The sequence below is a fragment of the Mytilus galloprovincialis genome, chromosome 1, assembly GCF_965363235.1.
Source record: "Mytilus galloprovincialis chromosome 1, xbMytGall1.hap1.1, whole genome shotgun sequence".
Taxonomy (NCBI): Eukaryota; Metazoa; Mollusca; class Bivalvia; order Mytilida; family Mytilidae; genus Mytilus; species Mytilus galloprovincialis.
The window spans coordinates 119,193,298-119,215,473 of record NC_134838.1 but is presented as its reverse complement, the minus strand read 5'-3'; the positions used below and the strand labels follow the sequence as shown (position 1 = coordinate 119,215,473).

The 22,176-nt window shown below is 32.6% G+C and overlaps 1 protein-coding gene across 3 annotated transcripts; it reads left to right on the top strand.

Moving 5' to 3' along the window:
- Positions 1-8,530: 8,530 nt before the first annotated feature.
- Positions 8,531-22,176, top strand: LOC143054682 (neuroligin-2-like). 3 transcript variants are annotated; one of them, XM_076227707.1, is made up of 11 exons: positions 8,535-8,835; positions 8,974-9,132; positions 10,066-10,210; positions 10,659-10,844; positions 11,407-11,618; positions 12,885-13,023; positions 14,625-14,714; positions 17,665-17,723; positions 19,141-19,279; positions 21,201-21,336; positions 21,872-22,176. In XM_076227707.1, the coding sequence occupies exons 1-11, from the start codon at positions 8,644-8,646 to the stop codon at positions 22,068-22,070; spliced, it is 1,656 nt and encodes a 551-aa protein (XP_076083822.1). In that variant the 5' UTR covers positions 8,535-8,643; the 3' UTR covers positions 22,071-22,176. The 3 variants fall into 3 exon arrangements, with proteins under 3 accessions (XP_076083834.1, XP_076083826.1, XP_076083822.1); XM_076227711.1 differs by lacking the exon at positions 21,201-21,336 and having other exon boundaries at positions 8,532-8,835; positions 21,872-22,043; XM_076227719.1 differs by lacking the exons at positions 17,665-17,723; positions 19,141-19,279; positions 21,201-21,336; positions 21,872-22,176 and adding an exon at positions 16,447-16,574 and having other exon boundaries at positions 8,531-8,835.

Genomic DNA, 22,176 nt, shown 5'->3' with positions numbered 1-22,176 from the left:
CATGTGCTCCTTACACAAAAACTGCTTCAACAGAGATAGGAGAAATAAAAAACTGAAGTCAACACAACATAAGTTTGTTTTTCATTCACCATCAGGAATTAATGGACAGATGCATTGTGTCTTGTATCTACTTATAATTGACATGGTTTGGCAGTCTTGGATCTGAATAATACAATAAAAGTCTTCGATCTGTAGTTTTAACGAATTTTGTCCTGTTCCCCCATTGTGAGATTTTGACTTCAGTGTGACTTCACATAGAGAGTGATGCATGCATAGCAGGAGAGGCAGACTCTGTTTATGATCCCTGATGCACCCTTTCTCCCTCCTTTTTGTGTTCATGCTTTTGATGTTTTTAGTTTATCACCTCATTGTATATCCTCTGAACAGATTTATTTGATTTGAAAAAAGGTAAACTTTGTGTTGTCTAAAGAAAGGGAACTGTCAGTTTTGACAGGGTTCATTGGACATCTACCTCATTTTTCTTGGTAAATCGATCAATGTTACTTATGTCTATTTTTAAAATATGCCAAGTAATAAGTTCGCTAGCTATAATTGGTGTATGGAAAGCTTGTCAGGTGCAAATGTTCAGCTTGCAGAGTCCTACTGAATATGACCCCATTCTCATTGTTCATTAGTCAACATTGTTTCATGTGTCCGCCTAAATCGCAAGTTTTATATAACACTGGGCTACTGTATCCACTATGATAGACATTGATTGTTTATCTGCTTATATAGTAGAACACTTTTGCACTCTTTTGAATGTAGCCATACATACGTTTCCATACATCCCCGGACATTTTGCACCGAAAATAGGACATATCTATTATGTTTTCTTGATTATGTTAATTTCTTATCAGCAATAGATCAAATATAGTTGTATGGAATGATTGTAAGATATGCATATCAATGAGGTGGGTGTGCTAGATTTTCATGTGATGAAGATAATCTTTCAATCAGTTTTATTGAGATCTGGAACTGGTATGGCATTAACTGCCAGTAGTCCTTTGTTAATTTGTGTACCATTGTCATTTTGCTCGGTTTCTAACATCAGACTGACTTCTTTAAAATTAAGTTTTGATTGTGCATATTGCTGTGGGTTTGTTTATTCTACATTAGCTAGAGGCAATGGGGGATGGTTGAGATCTTACAAAACATGTTTAACCCCACAACAATTTTGCGCCTGTTCCAAGTCGGGAGCTTCTGACCTTTGTAAATCTTGAATGTTTTTTTTTTCAATTTTGGTTGGTTTTTTATGTTTCTGAGTTAAAGAGTGACGTCCATTTGCACTAAACTGGTACACATGTTTGCTTAAAAGCCAGCTGAATCCTGCCTCCGGGTTTAAAATCATGCTGTTTTGATTGGTGGCCTTGGGTTGGATTGTCTCTGACACATTCCTCATTTTCCTTGGTGCATGTTAAGGTCTGTTTTCTAAAATGTTAGTATAAGGTCAAATATTTTGAGCGAATGGAACTATTGATGTGCGAACATGTCAATTTACAGGATTATCTTACCTTTACCCCATTTTCATGATTCAGTCGTCAAAATGACGTTTTTCCGTATTTAAGCCAGTTCCTTATATACTACAAGCAATAGGTCAACTATATTTGGTGTATGGAATTTTGTTAGCTTTACAAGTCGTTTATAATAATGAAAAAGTTTTGAAATGAACTAATGCTTACTTAGGTTAGACATAATTGTCTTCTTTCTGACCCTTTATGTTTAAATGAAGTGAAATGTGAATTGAAGATCAATCATCCTGGAAACTTATTTCCTTTTTAACCGGATTTTTGTGACAAAAATGTCGGTTATTGATTTGGGGATGTACGGCGGGCGGCCGGGCGGGCGGGCGGCAATCAAATGTTGTCCGTGCATTAACTTATGAACCGTTCAACCAAAGCTTTTAAAATTTTAATATGTTATTACTGACAACTATACGAAGGTCAAGTTCAATAATGACGATTTTGACTTTTACCGTTCAGGAGTTATGGTTCTTGAAAGATTGAAAAATGGAGTTTCCAGTCGTGTCTGTGCATTTACGCATGAACAGTTCTACCAAAGCTTCCCAAATTTTAATATGTTGTTACTAATGACAGAATGGAGGTCAAGTTCAATAATGACGATTTTGACTTTTACCGTTCAGGAGTTATGGTTCTTGAAAGATTGAAAAATGGAGTTTCCAGTCGTGTCCGTGCATTTATGCATGAACTGTTCTACCAAAGCTTCCGAAATTTTAATATGCTGTTACTGATGACAACATGGAGGTCAAGTCCAATAATGACGATTTTGACTTTTACCGTTCAGGAGTTATGGTTCTTGAAAGATTGAAAAATGGTGTTTCCCGTCGTGTCCGTGCATTTTCTCATGAACCATTCAACCAAAGCTTTTGAAATTTTAATATGTTGTTACTGATGACAAAATAGAGGTCAAGTTCAATAATGACGATTTTGACTTTTACCGTTTAGGAGTTATGGTTCTTGAAAGATCGTAAAATGGCGTTTCCATTCACGTTGTTGCATTTACTCATGAACCATTCAATCTAAGCTTTTCATATTTTAATATGTTGATACTGATGACAAAATGGAGGTCAAATTTGATATTGACGATTTTCACTTTCACCATTCATCAGTAATGGTTCTTGTGATATTGCCAGGACACAAATAAATGTTAATAAATCCGGTTTGCTGTCGTTGTGACAGCCTCTTGTATTGTAATAAAAAAGGACGCGGTGCATCAATTCATAACACACACAACCAATTATATGTAACACATCAAAAAGACAGCAACGACAGAAGAAAAAACATCTAGAAATCGGCATACAATCTTCAATTTTAGGCAGGTACACACTATGATATCATGAGCTCTTAATCGCCCTGTGTGAAAAAAAACCAACTTTACTAAGTGAAAGATTAATTAATGTAATTTGCTGTTGAAGTCGGAAACCTCACAGTGGCTGTCTTTGTTTTTATCTTAAAGCCCTTTGAGGATGAAGTTCGTGATTGAAATGTTTTGCTGTCTGGTTGATTCATTTACAACCCATACTATATCTTCGGGTTTATGCAGTTATGGTTGGGTGTTAGGCAGCAAACATTTGATTTTCGGGGGGGGGGGCTATGGGCTATGGTTTTTTTTGGAAAAAAAAGTTTGTTTCCAGTTTTTGGAGAAAAAAATAATTTGTTTTTGATTCTGAGAAAAAAAATTTGTTTGTTTCACCCTCAGCTGCCACTATATGTAATGCTAAAATTGAAAGAAAAAAATTGTTTTCGACTTGTCGCGAAAAAAATAGATTGTTTTTCGCCACAGGCGAAAAAAAAAAGTTTGTACAGAAAAAAAAAACATAGCCCCCCCCAGAAAATCAAATGGTTGCTGCCTTAGTGGTTGATGAGGTTTGTTATACAGTACAACTATCCAATATGTTTTGTAGCAAGTTAATCTATTGTAATAAAAAATCATAATATCTAATAAAATTTGTAGCCGGATTAGCTAACAAAGTCCTTATTTGTGTCTGAAGTAACATTCATTTATAGTGGTAAATTGTTTTACCGTTAAATAAGCTACAATTACAAATTGCTTGCTAGTCCCTGGTTAACTTTAGATAATTCGGGTTAATTTTCCTATCAATCTATCGTGAAGGGGAGCGAAATAATTCTGCTTTCATTTATAGTGTTTTTCAAAAATGATGAACGGTTCTTTATATTGGAAAGTAATCATTTTAAACGTTTCAAATTTATGAAATTATATTCGTACATCAATGTCTTTGATACACCAATAACAAAAACTGAAATATATTGAATTGATACATTTTGTAATTATTCAAAATTAAATCAGAAACCTATACTTAATTATAAAATAATGATCCTGTTAAAGGGAGACAATACTTGCATACCTTTTTTTCGAATCGGCACATAATACAAAGGGATGTCACTCTTGCATACAAATGGCACATCAATATAATTAATTAACTCTGCATTCGTGCTCCACCTTCAATGAACTTACTCAGAAAAATGCTCGAGCCACTTGACTTTCATAGCTCATTATTAACGTTTTTACACAATATTTTAATAAAGTAGTTAAAAATTATTTGCTTCTCAAAGTGTAAGACGCAATACATATCGTATGCTTGCATCATCTAACCCAAATACAGATTTAAATAAGTCCTGAACATTTCGACATTTGTTTGTTTATTTTTATCAATACCGGTTTGTAAACAAATCACAAGTACTTGTTAAGATTCGACTAAATACCTACATCCCGATATAATCAGGTATGCTATGTTTTGATTATACCTGTTATTATTTACTTCACATGGTGAAGACACGTATCTTTTTTTGAGAACAGATGTTGACCACAAGATGTCTTCTCTGGTGTGTATTACTTTAGTATTGAATTTTGTAACATTGGCCTATACGAAACAGTTCCTTTATTCCTATTCAAAGTTTGTTTCCTTTTACGATTAAAAATAAGTTGGCATTATTTAGAACCAGGGGAGGTGTCAAATATATTTTATTGGTTAAATGAGACACTAATTCGAACAGATTTTTAAATATGTAAGTGCAAATATGATGTGAGATATGACAAAATATATTTTTTTTAAAATGTAGAATGTTTAATCAAAATAATTTTATCTCTTTAAATAAGTAGGGAATTATTATCCAGTTATGAGTAAACAAATTAAAGGTTGTAACTACAAACCAAAAAATCAAGCGTGACAGCAATTTAAGTTAATTAAGCCTACACAAGAGGCAAATAATCACCGTTTATATAAAACATATATTGAAAGTAATGATACATTATCCTCTTCAGTTTTGGAATGCCACGATTGTTATTAGATTATAGAGTCATGTATCTATGTATGTAGGTTATTTTCAGTTAATTGTACTTTGTTCTTGTTTGCACTTATATTGTTAGAATTCTCTAAACGCTCAGGATGTAGAATTTGAACATGCGTTGGCCCATTGACTGGTACATATCCTCCCCCACCGTGTCATTACTTAGGTTTACTTAGGTTCTTTTACTGATACAGGAACTAAAGTTCCTCTTCATCAGTCTCTATATCTAAATCTTCTCCACTTCGGACGATTATTGCTTTATAGTCATACACCAAAGTTTGGTTCATCCAGTATTTGTCTAGTCTATTCTCAAATGTATTTGTGGTTGGTGATTAGTCAGTATAATTTCGGGTAGTGTTACTGTATTCCATGTTCTCACGACTCTTAGAGCAAAGGCATTTCTCGTCATCTCGTTAAACTTGGGCTGTTTTTACAAGACGTAAATACGCAACCACGTCCGGTCAGAACGGGGACGTTCAAGACGATGCCTTGTGTATGGAAAGTATATAGTCCTCTGCTCTTTTCAGAACCGTTTTTTCCCTAATGACGCGGTCAATATCCCGGTCTACAGAATTCAAGTTATAAATAATTGATTTATTGCCAAAAATAATGAGATATTTGCCAACGGACGTTACTTTTAGTGCACGAAAGACATTGGATCCCAATGCAGAAGGAGTAAAATTTATTCACCAAATTATGACCTCTTGAGGGCATATAACATATGAACAATATAATAAGAATTAATTGCAGAACGATTACATTTAATAAATTTAACATAGAAATGTAAACAAAATACCATGCAATTGTAGGCAAATGATAGGATGTTGAATATGACTGTTTTGGGGGAAATTATGTATGCATGGTACATCTTTTGACTGGCTAATTTATCCTGCAGATTTCTAGCATCACCTTTAACATCATGCAGATTGTATGGAAATATTCAAAGGGTGTTCTTATTGTCTCGTTAACATTTATTTTCCACAAATTACAGGAGGATGAACTTTAATTAGCTCTGGCAGTTTCCAAAATAGAACTTGACAATATTTAACTTGAGTTCGTTTAGGAGTGAATGCTTTTTGCGGCGTGCACGAGTGCTTTTGAGAGAAACCTGGCGATTAACTTTGATGGAGTTTGACTGTTGGTGGCTTCGGGCAAATCTTTTGTGGAGGTCTGCTCTGTAATTTCCCCTATGTTTCGGTGCATTGAGCCACAGCCGTAAACTTTTTCTGACCATGATAGTTACTGAAAAGGAATAGAAATCATTTTCCAGCTTTAAAACAAAATATTTTGAGTCATTATTAACTTTTTTTGTAATCAAAAGCACATGTCTTATAAGACTAAAAAACAGGCAAAATGAAGTACCTTCAGTTTGAAATGTGTTATTATAACATAGTAAATGTGTTTTAACTAAAATGTATCAGATAAAGACCGATTTATATGGAAATATATTCTTTTTTTTTTTTTTTATTAAAAGCCTCTACCCCTTGAGAAGCAAAATCTGACACCCCGAGCGACACTTTATATTTTGATTAAAAACTAGTTTTAAAACCAATTAATTTTTAGTAAGAAGCTGGTGTTTGGTGAAATTCCATGAAAGGAATTCAATTCTGTATAAATTACACGAGAGGAAGTCGTTTAAAGTTGTTTTTCAACCAGAAATTTGCATATGAAGCCTAAAATCTGCAACACGGAAAACTAGGGAGAGGTGTTTGAGAAAACAAATCACTGAAAGCGACTGCTTCTGCTTGAAGGAAATAGATTATGTTTCAGTTCCTTCCGTGCAATAAATTATATGGTAGAAAGAGTTATAAAAAAAGAAATTTTAATACTTGAGCTTACTTTCATAGTTTTTCTTCGCTTCGAAATTGCCACCCCGTGTCAAACATAGCCAAAACCCCGCATGTGGCGTTCTACACGGTGATATACATATGAATATAATTCTACAGATAATTCCACAAGCTATATTTGCTTCTTGAAATTAAACTTTTTTATTTATTTATCATTATCATCTAGAAAAAAGGGAGAAAGATGCCTAATGAACCTTGGAACGACATATAGAGTTTCATGAAATTTTAACAAGAGGTTTACCTATATATGGATATGTATCCGTCTTTCTTTATTTCATTTATTTTTCAAATTTGATCAAACAGTGATTTGCATGATTTTGTTAGCTAAACTATCAGCCATACAGTATACTAATGTACAATCATGAGAACTCACTACAAGTCACATTGTGCTCTTATACTTGCGAATACATGTAAATTCACTTCATTAAATTGCGTAGTTAGTTTGGGAATGTTATTATTATCCGGCCTCTGACCTCTTTCCCGGTCATTCTTCTACGCATAATGTACAAATGTGTCCATGTCATTTTGATACGAATGCAATGTTTTGTTTAACTTACTGTATTTTGATTAATTATATTAGTTGCCTAGTTTTTTAAGTGACAATAACTTAAACTACTTGTTTTCAATTCACTTTATTATTACTTTTTTCGAGTCGTTCTTTTTACATAAATTTTGATTGACTTCCAGTGGCAAATATTAGATGCAAGATATTAGTATGTATTGTAGAAACCGTAGCGAAGGCTTGAAATGTCGATAGAATGTTAATTTTGATAAAGAGACACTTTTTTTTTTATTTTGTAATATGCCGGCCAACTAAGGACTTCTCAAAGAATTGAAATAGATGTTACAACATGCTTAACTGAGGGTATCGGATTCGATATGACAATTCCCAACTCATGACCATGTTTAGAGCTTAAACATTATCTCGTATATGTAAAATGTAAAGGGGGAGTAGTTTCATAGGGGTGTCATGACGCCATGATGTGTCTACTCTTGTTGTTATCATATTTCATTTTTTTTTTTATTTCTATACGAAACATAACGGGAATATCCTGATGTGATCATTCGTTATACGATTCGCTACTGAGTGACCATTAAGTTTTCATAAAGGGTAAGTAAAATCCCTAAGTGGCGAGTTTTTTTGCCATCACATCGTCACCAATTTACTCGAGGTTTGATAAATATATTTGACCCATCGGAATTATACGAGGAACCCAAATATTCGAAGTGGGAGAGTACCACGCTCTGGCAAAAATCCTTATTCTTATATTATTGAATATAAACATTCACTTGCTATTGGTATTTGTAGAACACTGTAAACACTTTAATAAAAAGTATCACATGATAACATTGTACGAAAGTTGCGATGGAAAGATGCAGTAGCTTGAATAGTTCTTATGGTGGCGAGGTGCCCTATAATTCCCATTCTTCGAGTTAACTGTGTATTTTATAGATATCACATCAGTAACTTGAATTTGTGTTGTTAAAGTAGTTTATCTAAATATTCAATATAATGTATTTCACGTAAAATTTTCTTTCTACGTAGGGAGAACAGGATGTGTTTTTGAAGAAATTGAAAGTATAAAGTACACATCATCAAAATTTATCTCGTAAAATTTTTTTTCTAAACTACAATCTTACGCATCTGTCGGTTATAGGTAACATAGCTCAACGCTTCGACTAATCTTCTCACATGCATTTGACTTTATCGTTAACAGCTCAACGCTTCGACTACTCCTCTCACACAAACATGACAGAAAGTTAACAAATTGCTTTCACCGAAATAACCTATTTTTACATTGTACAGTTTTCATCGGCAATTATGTTAAAAATACATATTAATAATACATTAGATTCATCCAATCCGTACAGTAATTGGAAACGATATATAAATATTCTATATATGAAGTTAAACAAGAAAAGTACAAAAAACTTTCAAGTTAAAAAAGTTAATTTCACTGTGGAGAAAAATGTTGACATTTTTAGTTATTAGCCTAGCATTGTTCAATAACGTTTCACCTGCCTCTCAGCATGGTACAAATCGAAAGACTATTTACGGATGGATTCGTGGAAAAGTTACCTCTCGTGTTCCAGGATTGAAAGTTGAGGAATACTTAGGGGTGCCTTATGCATTACCTCCTATTGGACACTTTCGTTTCAAGGTAAGAATTTTGTTTTATACATTCTGGAAGCGTTTTAGTATGAAAAAAAATATGTGTGTAATGAAGTATCTGTTTGTCAAAATTCGATCTGTATCCAGTGAAATTTTCCATTAGTATTTTCGCTTGTTTCTATTTCAGAGACCGAAGGAACCAGTCATATGGCACCCTATCGTATTAAAAACAACGAAACTGCCCCCTGCCTGCCCGACTGTTGATCTAAACTACATACAATTCCACAAACCGGGTTTCAAAAACCTCAACGAAGACTGCTTGTACATGAACATTTATAAACCTATGGTATGTACTTTATACAATAACGCATCAATAGTTTTCAAATAGATTTATATCTTAATATTTAAAATTAAAAAAAAAGAATACGAAAATCTAAAAAGAATAATAATCTAATTGTTTGTTTGACTATTGCCACTTTCAACCTAGGACTTAATATGTATTATAATATATAAACAAACATTTGGTATATAAAGTATTTTCCTACACAGTACATGGAACTTAATTAAAGTACAGCTATTTTTCAATCGTGAATAACTAGCAGTTTTTTTTTTTATTTTGCTCAGAATATAGAAAAAGGTGAACAATCTACTTCATTCTGAACTTCAATTCAACTAGTGGAATGACGGCAATTACGAAACAAACTCTTGTAAGAAAATACTGTTTGTTGTGGTGATTCAATTTATTCGACACTTCCTTTCAGTAATAGTTATACACTGAGGGATAGTTGTGTCTGGATAAGAAACCCCGACGGTCGGAGGTCGGAGGAGTTTCTTATCAACCCAAGCCGCATCCCGAAGTAAAACTTATTTTCATCCTATATTTGTTTACACTGAATATAAACATAAGTAATTAAAATTTTTTTTTTTATATTGCTATGAATAACAATGGACTTCGTTTTCAGGATGTAGAAGCAGGTGTTTCCAGAAACCCCGCTCGTCACAACCTGTGGTCAAAATCCATCGTTATTCGTAACAGTAGATCTATTCAATTTACATTGATTTCAGAAATAGAAACTATGAAGTATAACAATATAACTGGGGTGTAAATTGTTATGAATAGCAATGGACTGTATTTTCGAGATATAGAAGCAGAGGTGAAACGCGTTTTTCTATTCATGTGTTTAATGTAATGAATTTCCTTTAGGATAGTTTCTATAGCACCTTCAATTTCATTTCAAATATTCCTTAACATACCTTAAACGTTTTACTTTGTCTGTAGACCCGACGACGAAAGCTGCCAGTGTTATTTTTTATACACGGAGGTTCCAACGTTGATGGAATGGGTGCAATGTTTGACGGGGACATATTAGCGGCTAACGGACAAATAATTGTTGTGACATTTAATTACAGAGTTAGCGTACTAGGTACGTATGTACACGCGGTAATACTTTCATATGATAAGGTAGCGCGAAGATATGGACAATTTGTAAAAGCTAGTATTACAAAAGACCTATAAGAAATTAATTACAGAACTTTCACCTTTAACCAAAACTTAAACAAATGTAAGATGAAACTTATCGACTTAGGCAACCAAAATCCTATAACGTTTAGCAATAGAAGGACCAACAAAACCATGTCTAAAGGAGGAAAGTGAAAGAAGAAAAAAATAATGAACACAAATCATAACTAAGCATTGTAACAGTTTTCTTTCTTTTCGGTTTAAAATACTCCATATTTGTTGTGTGAACAATTACTATCAACTATGGTAAGAATTAATACAATTATCATCCTCGGTAACAATATGTACGTTGGTGACACCATTACAACAACTGTATATAATATTATATGTCTAGAATTAACACTAATTTTTAGGATTTTACGCCAATGAAAGTCTTGGTATTAAGGGTAATAATGGACTGATGGATCAGGTCCTGGCAATGAAGTGGATACAGAGGAACATTAGATATTTTGGTGGAGATCCATCTAAAGTTACGATACATGGACACAGTGCAGGGGCAGCTGATGTTGGTGCACACCTAATTTCACCTCTGACTAAAGGTATTGTTATTTTCTTTCTTTATTCAATAAAGTTTCTTCTATTTTTAACAAAGTACTAGTATACACTTCATATCGAGTTTGATTAAAAAAGTGATACAGTTTTTGATGAGATGTGCCTGAAATATTCATTCAATTTTTCCAATAATTCATTTAAAAAATAAGAACATTGGCAGTGTTTGATTTCTCTATATCAGAAAACCAATGACGTAGATTTTAAATACTACAGGCCACTGTACGGCCTTCAGCAATGAGCAAAACCCAATATCGAATAGAAGCTTATAGAAGGTCTCGACATTAAAAAATTAAAACAATATAAATGAAAAACTTAAATGGCCTGATTTATTTACAAAACAAGAAACGAAAAACAAATGTGACATATATACAGAAACACACGACAAACATCAATCTAGATAAAGACAATATCATACACAGACTGAACGAAAAAAATATTTTTGTAATTATGTAGACTTACAAAAATGAACTGACAATTATGACCTGTTTGAATAGTTCATTATGCAGTGCAGATATAAACAGTTTTATTCCTTCCCCTCTTTTTTGCCAGGTTTGTTTAGAAATGCCATTATTCATAGTGGCTCCCCAATTGCAAACTGGTTTATGTCAAAATGTGTAAGGTCCGGGAACACGTTGGTTATTCCAAAAGAATGTAGACCAGGAACCAGTTTAGTCCCAAGTGAGGCGTTTAAAGCAAAGATAAGAAAATTAGTTGGAGGTTCTCCAATTAATGATTTCTTCTCGTCGTTATTATATGATCAGGTAAATGTAGTAAAGAATCATTTTGATATCCTGACAAACAAAGCAAATTTTTTAAAAATTATTATAATTTTAACCAGGTCTCAGTGATTGTCACAACATAATTTTATTTCGGTTAAACGGTTTTGTGTTTAAAATTTAAAAGGAATTTACTGCATGAAAAAGTTTTAAAAGTTTGGATCAAGAAATTTTCCTGCATGAACTAATTTGTGTAAATTTTGATAATTTTAAAATGTCAGTTGATGTCGTAATTGAAGCATATCTAAATTTTCAATCTGAATTTGCTAACATATTGACAAACATATACCAATGAAATAATATATATATAAGGTCAATAGTACCCTTTGTAAATAAAGATCTTAGAAGGAAAATTTAGAAAAAAAACAGGTACCTTAAAAACCAAAAGTGATACGACTAGCATCTCGAAGGGACAAACATACGCCGTTTCCATTCTTAATTATATAATGAAAATTATCCTTTACAGACTTAATATAAAAAAGAAGATGTGGTATGATTGCTAATGAGAAAACTGTCCACAAGAGACCAAAATGACACAGAAATTAACAACAATAGGTCACCGTTCGGTCTTCAACAATTTGCAAAGCCCTATACCGCATAGTCAGCTATAAAAGGCCCCGAAATGGCAATGTATTTAACAATCTAAACGAGAAAACTAACGGCCTTATTTATGGACAAAAAATGAACGAAAAATAAATATGTAACACATAAACAAACGTCAACCACTGAGTTACGGGACAGGCATATGCATACATAATGTGGCGGGGTTAAACATGTTAGCGGGATCTCAACCCTCCCCTAACCTGGGTCAGTGGTATAACAGTACAACATTAGAACGAACTAAACAAATCAGTTGAAAAAGGCTTAAATCATCAGATGGACACAAATACAAGTGGACGTGGCTGGGTACTTGTATATCCAGACAACATAAACACACTAGGAACATATCTGAGAGTTCTCGCAGTTATCTGACAGCTAAAGCCACTAACAACTAATAAAAAAATGATGAATCTAAGACTAAATTATCAATCCGTATTAAACCGTTTTATTTTTTGTCACTTCGGGTTGTTTAATAGCTTAATTATACGGCAAGGGGTTTGCTTAATGTTGAAGGCCGTAACCTTTAGTTGCTTACAGTCGCGTTATTTGGTTTCTGATGGTTATTTGTCTCATTGGCAATCATGTCATTTTTTCCTTATTTCTATTATGAGCATTGCATGATGATTTTAATCATTTTATTCATCACTGAAGGATCCTGTTTTTGCAAGTGTTATTGATGGCGATTTCATTACTGATAGTCCAGACAAACTGTTTACGTGTGGCCAGTTTCATGCACATTCAGTTTTGTTTTTAACGGCACGCGACGAAGGTCTTCAAGCCAATCCACAAGGTGAGAAGTAATTAATTAATTGCAAATATTTGTCAACACGATTTAATAACAACATTTTCGTATTATAACATCTTATATCAGTACCGTTATGCACATTTTTAGACTGATATAATTTTTTCCTTATCTGCATAGTATCGCCTATTCTAGACGATCCGGTACGTAGTAAATTTGCTGGTTGGTCCTTTCTATAGACTTTTATATTATGACGTAGTATCTATGATGAGTTTATTACAAATTATAAATTACAAATATATATATATATATATATATATATATATATATATATATATATATATATATATATATATATATAAAACAAAAATATGACGTAGTATCTATGATGAGTTTATTACAAATATATATATATATATATACGTCTGAGTCAGTGACAACCCTACAACAGATGTATCCATCGGATCGCCATCAATGATGGTGATACATGGCTAACGAGGATTGGTCAAAGGCCGACAGACTTGCTCGGGAAAGTTTTTGGATAAGAAAGCTCAGGACAGTTTCCCCAGAGGGCATTAATGAAAAAACATAAAAGAATCACTCATTTTCCCTACCATCACTAACTTTCTGCCATCACTTGTGTCCAGTAACTCCGGCTCCCATACTGAACACTTACACTTTTCAGGAATTTTTAAATTATACTAGTTTTAATTACAGTTGGCAGGGATGTGTATAAATACACAGCCACGTTCTATTACTTAACCTTAGTAAAAATTTATTACTCATTTTTCTTATTATCAAATTACTATATATTTGGAATGTTTAAATACGCAGTCTCTGTTGCAATTTTTCTACCGCTGTCATATTTTAAATATCATACCAGCTTAGATCGGTCAGGACTGTTTATTGGGACTGTATTCCCACGCAGTTGTTTAACATCTCAACTATCAGATAAATATTTACTTTTGACGTGTAGGATGTTTCATTGCCGCTAAATTAGATATAACTGCGACGTAGTATTGACGTGTATGTTTTATTGACGCTAAGAGGGTAGACTTAGGTTCAGGGACACACATTTCAGATTCACTGATATGTTAATGTCAGAGATATTTCCATGTATGATTCTTAGTAAAACACATTATCTTAATTGATTTTACGTACACTTTTAAAAAACATTGATGAAACTAACTTTTACAAATGCTTTTCTTTTCTCCTTAAATCTACCTCATATTTAATTTAAAACAAGTTACGTGAAACAAGTTTACGTATAAATTTTCTATCATGCTCCACATTTAATGCCATGCATATTATTATTATTATGATCAAGACGCAATTCACATCTAACCAAAGAAAAACAAAGGCAGTACGGTGACCTATAGTTGTTAATTTCTGTGTTATTTTGGTCTCTTGCGGAGAGTTGTCTTATTGGCAATAATACCACATCTTCTTTTTTTTAAATATTTATATGGAACTAGACTTCTTTTACAAAGCTGTTGATGTGGTAAACCACTATACATTGTAACCAGGGTTGTCTGTCTCTCCAAGCATACTAGTATTCTGAACTATTGAAATAAAAATGTTTTTTGAAATAAATGTGCAGGTCGAAAAGTATCAGTTGCAAGTGTTGGCATTTTACTTGTTTATTTCAGAAATCGAAGAACATTATAAATATAAAACAATTGATGGTTTTATCGCTGAAAACAAGGATTTGTTTCCTGACAGAAAACGAAAATTTGAAGGTAATAAAAGTATAAATTGCGTTTTCCTAAGGAAGGACACATTTGATATACAAGCTGCAACTTTACCTGAACCCATGCTTCAATAAGTTTGTTTCAAGGAGCAACCCTCTATTAAAGAATGCACATGTTAAATGCATAGCTCTGTAATATCGTACCAACTGGGAGATATATACTTCATGTGCCGGTACCCTGGAATTTTGCAACGCAGAAATTTAAAATTTACAATAAGGAAACTGAAATCATCCCTTTATTAGATCCGTATAAATGTTAACTTCAGTTGAACATCTCAGCAACTTTGGGTTACACATGAGCTAGACGTGATCAGATAGTAAAAGGAAAAGAATGTAAACATTGAAAGTGAAACAAGAGTAAACAAATTTGGTTGACTGATTTAATCTACAAAAACTCACTCTTATACAGGTATAAACGATTATTAACATTTTGATTCAACCTATAATGAACTAAAACAAAACAATTGCACAACTTCGTTGTAGTAGTTTAAGAGTAACTTTAAAGTGATTTGAATGCTGATAAAATTTATCTTAACAGTTTGGAAAGAAGTTTCACGGATCAAATGCTAGATTAAACCTGAATTTAAAACGTAAAATAAAAAAAATAACGAACTGCAAGGAAATTCAAAACGGAAAATTATAGTCCTGTCTTGATACAGGCAATTGATACAAACTCGGCATATCGAAAACTCGGATCATAACAAACTCGGCCTGCTGGTATTTGTATATATATATATAGAAAATGAAGTGAATAAGTCGGCATTATAGATTGCGTTTCTTATTGTTTTATTTTAATCTTGTATTTTATTTTACTCAATTTATAACAATATAAAAATATTTAAGAAATGATATTACATAATTTTAATTTTCGAGACATAATTGCAACTGGATTCACTTTTCCGTAAGCTAAATCTTTTGGCCTTTCCGAACAAAACATTACATTTTTTAGTGTCCAAAGAAAAAAGACTGACTTCAAAACTTTCACAATTATCATTACAAGAAAAAGACATCTGACGGCCACTATAAAGTGTTATTCTTACAGAAAAGGGAGTTTTATTGCATATTTCCCTAAAAATAATGCATATATGATCAAGTACGTTGAAATACATTGAACCAATGATTTGTATAGTCGTTCTATACAAATCCTTGATTGAACAGATTATTAATTTGCAGTTTTTATTTCACTGAAAACTAAAGATTATCGTATCTTTATCTTTCAGTTCCCTTCTCCGCCATTTTGAATTATGTCTGCGCCTAATTTTTTTACAGTACTATTGGAACGCGTTCAGAACACAGTTCTGTCTTGTTTGCTTGAACTTCCGGCTGATTCAGTGCATTCCGATCGTCTGGAACTCGCCAACCGAGCTCACCCTGTGTTATAATCTAAATCACTATAACGACCAACAAAGAAAAACAAAATGGCATATAGACAAAGCACAAAAGTAATTACGAAAAAGACAGGATTACAAAAAAATGACCAAATCACAATAACACAATGACGGGATGTACAAGTACGCAAAAAGGACAGCACAAAAAAACACAAAACAGCAAAGGTTAATAATTCACAAAGACAGATGAAAGAACACTATAACACGTTATTAAGCTGATAAACAGCGTCAGTACCTAGAATCTATAAACTAAGACCATTATATATCATGTATTATTTGTGAAGTTGGAATATTTATCATCAAGGTTTGGTTTCTTCTGATGAACTTTTTTAGAATACAGTCGAGATGTTCTTTGAAATAGCCCTGGTTCATCAACTTTCTCCTTGGAAACAGGTGACTTTTTACAAAGTCTGAATAGCAGTTGCAAAACCCTTGAATACCGAATTAGTTGGGAAATGTATATCTAATTGCTTTTGCGTTGTACATTTCTATAGTAAAACATTTTAAAAAAGATGACTTTTTTTATGGTTTTTGAGTGATTTGGTCCAGTTTATACACCAATAAATTTCTATAAAAAGGCGTTAAATCCTAACAATTCTTTATATTTGGAGATAATGAATTTATTTTTCCACACTCGCAACCTCTATCACCCATAAATTGTATATTTGTGTTATAGAACCAACCTCGCGCATGAATATATTTGTTGGCCACGGTTAATGCAAACATATGTACTCAATGAAATTTGCTATCTGATGAAAAAAAAAACCTACAAAATAAGTTATTACAAACAATTTGCATCCTCTCATTAAGAACGAACGGATGGGGTATACAAAAATATGCAAAAATATGAGGCAATAACAAACGAATCATACAATGAAAGATAACTTAATGAGTATTCCTAGAACATTCGGGTGTTCACTTATAGTATCCAGCATTCGGGATTATGTGAGCATGCCTTCGTTGAATACCATCTTTGAAATAAGTTTTGTTTTTACTGTTAACACGGTATAGCCGTTCTAAAATAATGCTCTTACCGTGATTGCTAAACAATAGCTACAACTGTCTCTATGTGATACGTTCAGTTGACTTTTAAAATAATAATACGTTGATACTGAGACTACTATAACACATGTGTTATAGTAGTCTCAGGTTGATATTAAATTTAATATAACTACTTAGTAATACACTGAAATACAGTTTAAATTGGTTTTCATTGTTGTTGTAGTTACTCTTGGAGGTTTCAACAATTTTGAAAATATATGCTTTTTTCCCATGAACTTATATCTCATTAATTTGAGAACAATCTATTAATCAAAGTTACTTCTAGGAACTTTTTAGTTTCAGGTACAGTTTTTCTATTTCGTCATAGTAAGATATATACAGAGCAGTTGTTGATTATTTATTTAATTGTGAAGTTATTTGAAATTTAAAATGTTTCGCATAGAAAGGAGAATACGAAAATTGCAAACTAGAGATTGTGAAAAATTAAGGGTTGTGTATGTAAATGAGTAATACAAATGATTTATATTACATACTTATACGAATTTGTAGAAGACGTTCTGAGAGTAAACAAGGAATGGATAAAGAACAATATTTCAACTTTTCCCCACGTAAGTACAACACACTACAATCATTACATTTTAGTCTAATAATGCTAGTTTATGACGGGTGCCACATGTGGAGCAGGATCTGCGTACCCTTTCGGAGCACCTGAGATCACCCCTAGTTTTTGGTGGGGTTCGTGTTGCTTATTCTTAAGTTTTCTATGTTGTGTCATGTGCACTATTGTTTTTTTGTTTGTCTTTTTCATTTTTAGCCATGGCATTGTCAGCTTTTTTTCGATTTATGAGTTTGACTGTCCCTCTGGTATCTTTCGTCCCTTATTTATGCAAAGGTACTCGCTTAATTGTTTTCTTACACATGACATGGGTAAATTCTCTTTGTTCTTACTGTGCTATAATCTGGATAATGCACATCAAAGGTGTGCCCTGTAGCCTTTACTCGCTAGATTTCAGGTAGGACACTTGATGATGATTTAGAAAATAACTGGAAAATAAGGTTAATAAAGAAAAGGTGTTGGTTTGTTTGATGAAAATATATAAAAACTTTTATTCGGTTTCTTCCTTCTAAAATTCAATTGAAAAATATGGAGACATGCTATGATTCCCAATGAGACAATAATGTTTGTATTTTAACTGTGAATGAAAGTTACAAAAAAAATCCGAATTGCTTATGCTTCTATTCTGAAAGATTGCCAACTATGTCTAAGATGCATATGCTTGTAGATATATAATGCATCGTTAAGTTATGTCTGCAGGAAAATGGGATATCTAGGCGTGTTCTTACATTTAGAGCAGGAATAGGATATCTAGGCGTGTTCTTACATTTAGAGCAGGAAAATGGGATATCTAGGCGTGTTCTTACATTTAGAGCAGGAAAATGGGATATCTAGGCGTGTTCTTACATTTAGAGCAGGAAAATGGGATATCTAGGCGTGTTCTTACATTTAGAGCAGGAAAATGGGATATCTAGGCGTGTTCTTACATTTAGAGCAGGAAAATGGGATATCTAGGTGGTTCTTATATTTAGAGCAGGAAAATGGGATATCTAGGCGTGTTCTTACATTTAGAAACACAAAATAATCAAACATATTGTTACAATAAATGTGTCATTAAGAAAAGGTACTGCTTTATTTAACGTGATAATAAATAGACAGTAGTATTACAATCAAGTTCCAAAATTTAACACGAGTACACCAAGAAGTCATTATGTATATATAATAGTGCAAATTAAAAATTTCAAATGAAAATGTATTGAATAACTTCACACATTTTTTGTAGAAATTAATCATGTCAGATACAGAAATACATTTGCAATGTTTGAATTATTCAATGTGTTCTTATAAATCTTAAGTTGCATAAGTCTTGTTTCTAATTTATTTCGGACTTCGGTGGTAATATATCACATGGGCTATCATACCTTTATTTTATATTCAAATTTAACCCATTTTTAACAATTTTGTTTTAGTATTTACACATGAATGCAGACCTTGGATTTTTTGCTCCAATGGTAAAGCTAGCAGATAGAATTTCGGAAAAATTAAAGAAAGTTTTCATGCTCAGCTTTCAGTATATCTCAGAACACAAACCAGGACCACACTGGACAGGTATTTTATATTGTTAGTAGTTTAGAAATAGAAAAGAATATATTACAAAATGACTGAAATCGCACAAAATACTAGTATCATATGCATTATTATCTATTCTGGATCGCCACTCTGATAACGTTTTAAAGTCTACTAGAACACACCCGCGAAATCGCGGGCATTCAGAACGTAGTTTAAAGTATGTAAAGTGTTGTTGGAAGAATTTTGTAAAATATTGAATGACTGGAGAATTTCAGCAAATGTATCATAAGTCATAGGTTATTGGGGACAGGAAAATGTGTTTTTTTTTATCCCTCCTCCTTCATTTCCAAAATTCCCAATTTTTGGTTTTTCTATCAATTTCAATATGAACATACATTTAGTATGTTATGAACATTTAAGTAAGGAACCTGCTATTCAGTGGCTGTCGTTTGTTTATGTTACATATTTGTTTTTCGTTCATTTTTTGTACATACATATGGCCGCTAGTCTTCTCGTTTGAATTGTTTTACATCGTCATTTCGGGGCCTTTTAAAGCTGAGTATGCGGTATGGGCTTTGCTCGTTGTTGAAGGCCGTACGGTGACCTATAGTTGTTAATTTCTGTGTCATTTTGGTCTCTTGTGGAGAGTTGTCTCAACATGGCAATCATACCAAATCTTTTATTGTTGTTGTAATAAATGAATTTTGTAAAAGATTTAATGACTGGAGAATTTCAGAAAAGGTATCAAAAGTTCACATGAATAATTTTAGCGCTTATCTGTATATTATGAACATTTATTACTACATAAATAAAGTGTATTAACTTTCAATTCATTTACTTTCAATTCCAAGTTTACTAATCGATCCATGGTGGTCAATTGATATAGTATACAGACCCTCTCCATTTAATAAACTCTGTGAACGCCGTGGATAGTAAACTTGAAAATGACAGCAGATAAATACACTTTATTCGTAGTATGTATGTTCAAAGTATACAGAAAAACGCAAACCGGAAGTCTAATCTGACTTAAAATTTCGCCCAATGACGGGACAATATCCGGATACCTTTTTTCTCGTTTTTCTCCCAAAATAACTCAATCTGAATAATCATATAAATGGATGACAAATGCGACTATGCACTGTACCTATAGGACACAGAGGCGTGTTGATTAATTTATTGTGGAAAGAAGAGAAGCGACACTCAAAATGAGGTCTTCTCGTTTAATAGTATAGATGGTGTATTCCAACGTTCTCTTTATTTGGATATTTTGGCAATATGTGGTTACATTTATCAAATCTACACTCATATTTTCTTACAAGGAAGTTGATACACCCTGGAAACCAAATAAATGGGATTAATTCCAATACAATAAAACATGTACTTTTTTTCAGATTATACACAACGTAGCACCTGAGATCACCCCTAGATTTTGGTTGGGTTCGTGTTGCTTATTCTTTAGTTTTCTATGTTGTGTCATGGGTACTATTGTCTTTTTCATTTTTAGTCATGACGTTGTTAGTTTATTTTCGATTTATGAGTTTGACTGTCCCTCTGGTATCTTTCGACCCCTTTTGTCATGATTTGATAGAAATTATATATCAGCATACAAAATAGTTGTTGGGTGAAGTTTAGAAACAGAAAATACAAAGATCTAACTTGGTTCTTACTTAGAAATCCTTAGTCTAGTTTCATAATGTAGTTTGATTCCAGATATAATAAGGTATAATAAGCCTGCCTTGAAATAAATCAGTCATTTTGGTAGAAAAATATAAACAACAAATAATCACAAATTTGAATCGAATTAAAACAACTCTAAATTTTATATCTGAAAAAGTTTTGGTCGAGAGTAATTGTTAAAATGTTATGACATCATGATACTGATATTAACATAGTGTGTGTCTCTTTATCAATTCAAATGATTCTATAATAATCATTTGTTAACATTTTAATTCATCACAAGGAGTACAACATGGATGGGATTTGTTTTATGTATTTGGAGTGCCTACAATTGGACACCCGAACTTCTCGTATACACGACGTGATGCAAGAGTCTCTAGGGACACGATGAAACTTATCAGTGAATATGTTCGAAAAGGGTATGTCAGATGCGAGCGCAATAAGATAAAGCTAATCTGTCTTATTTCATTTGTATTTTTATTTATTGTCATACAAGATAATTTGGCAATGTAAGCGCATTAATTCCTCTTTGAGTAAATTATTTCTTCGTTTTGTTTGTTACATATAACTTTTGTAGAGTTCAGTTCAGCGTAATAATCATTGTAAAAGGAAGATTGCTAGGACAATTTTTCATTTCCCCCCCCCCCCCCCCCCCCGAAGAAATATGACGTATTCCTGAAGCGACCAATCTTGAAACAGAAAATAAGAGCTCAAAGAGAAAATTATAAGAATACTGAATTGCACCAAACACACCAGACTAAATAAATATCAATGTATCATAAAAAAAAAAAAATAATCTTTCCACTTTTTTTATCTTTCAAAAGTGTTCAGGAACATAACTAAAATGCGATGTAATTCAGTCGAGAAAACAAACACTATACGCGAAAAGAAATGAAAAAAAAAATATCTTAACTGCTTTCAAATTAAATGAAAACATATGATTTTTTTTTACAGCTTTACCAGCTCAGATGGGATGAAAATGGAAATTTACAATTCATCTAGTAAATCATATAACAAACTGGATTATGTTGACGGGAAGACAATTGTGACAAATAATTTTAATTTCAGGAAACCAAGAATAGACTTTTGGTACAAGTACCTGTTTGCCTATGATAATTATAATTGTAATAGGAATTACATTAGACATGGATGAATGAATTTCTGATTCAAAAAGGCAATGTCTTTTACACATAACAAACTTTATATTAATATGCATATGATATTAAAAGACGACTGAATTAATAAAATATATCAACCAA